This window comes from Haliaeetus leucocephalus, unplaced genomic scaffold, assembly GCF_000737465.1.
Source record: "Haliaeetus leucocephalus isolate CR32 unplaced genomic scaffold, Haliaeetus_leucocephalus-4.0 Scaffold371, whole genome shotgun sequence".
NCBI lineage: Eukaryota > Metazoa > Chordata > Aves > Accipitriformes > Accipitridae > Haliaeetus > Haliaeetus leucocephalus.
Window position 1 is genome coordinate 11,476 of NW_010972807.1, and position 1,266 is coordinate 12,741.

At 63.0% G+C, this 1,266-nt stretch overlaps 1 protein-coding gene across 1 annotated transcript in view; it reads right to left on the reverse strand.

The window, feature by feature from the left end:
- Positions 1 to 340: 340 nt before the first annotated feature.
- LOC104835260 (1-phosphatidylinositol 4,5-bisphosphate phosphodiesterase beta-3-like) overlaps positions 341 to 1,266 on the reverse strand; it is a 28,004-nt gene continuing 27,078 nt past the window's right edge. Inside the window, exons 20-21 of the mRNA XM_010573147.1 lie at positions 613 to 810; positions 341 to 464 (exon numbers count right to left, since the gene is read on the reverse strand). Coding sequence (XP_010571449.1) covers positions 341 to 464; positions 613 to 810 — 322 coding nt within the window. The remainder of the gene's footprint in view (positions 465 to 612; positions 811 to 1,266) is intronic.

Here is a 1,266-nt window from a genome sequence, read left to right on the forward strand (position 1 = left end):
CCCCCCGGGCCCCCCCGGGCCCCCCCGGGACCTCCTGCTCCCTGAGCCGCTGCTGGGCAGCTCCGGCTCCGGGCCTCGATCCGGTTCCAGGCTTTGATCCGGTTCTGGGCGGATCCGGCTCCGGGTCTTTGATCCGGTTCAGGTCTTTGATCCGGTTTTGGTCCCTGATCCGGTTCCGGACTTTGATGCAGTTCTGCTCTTTGATCCGGCTCCGGGTCTTGATCCGGTTCTGGTTAGATCTGGCTCCGGTCCCTGATCCGGTTCCGGTCCTTAATCTGGCGCCAGCCCTTAATCCAGTTCTGGTCTAATCCAGCTCCGGCCCCTGATCCAGTTCCGGTCCTTAATCCAGTTCTGCTCCCTGATCCGGTTCTGGTCCCTGATCCGGTTCCGGTCCAATCCGGTTCTGGTCCCTGATCCGGTTCCGGGCCTTGATCCGGTTCCGCTCCCGGCTCCGGCTCCAGTCCCTGCCCCGGTTCGGGCTCCGGCTTTTATACTGGCCCCGCCAATGACGTCAGCTGCCCACGTGACACCCCCCCCGGGTCCACATCCCCCCCCAACTCCCCCCCATCCCACTGGAACTGGTGGCACTGGGGACACTGGGATGGGCCGTACTGGGGACACTGCAGACACTGGCACGGCTTAGACTGGTGGCACCGGCACTGGTTTCTCTGCCTAGACTGGTTGTACTGGTTATACTGGTGCTGGTTGTACTGGTGTCCCTGGCGCTGGCTGTACTGGTGGCACTGGTGTCCCTGGTGCTGGTTGTACTGGTGTCCCTGCCAGTAGCCGTACTGGTTGTACTGGTGCTGGCTGTAGAGGTTGGGTATACTGGTGCTGGCTGTACTGGGTATACTGGTGGTGGCTGTGCTGGTTATACTGGTGCTGGCTGTACTGGTTGTACTGGAGCTGCCTGTACTGCTGTCCGTGGTGCTGGCTGTACTGGTTATACTGCCACTGGCTGTACTGGTGGTACTGGTGTCCCTGGTGCTGGCTGTACTGGTTATACTGCCACTGGCTGTACTGGTTATACTGGTACGCTTATCGCTGGCCATAGTGGTCGCACTGGTGCTGCCTGTACTGCTGTCCGTGGTGCTGGCTGTACTGGTGCCCCTCCACCCCCGCCCAGTCCCCCCCAGTCAGGCCAAGGGCGGGCTGAGGTCGCTCCCAGTCGATACTGGGAGGCTCCCAGTCCGGCCCCGAGGCCCTTTCCATGAGGCACCCACCGGGGGGGAGGGGCCCGGACGCCTGGGTCCACTTTGGGGGGGG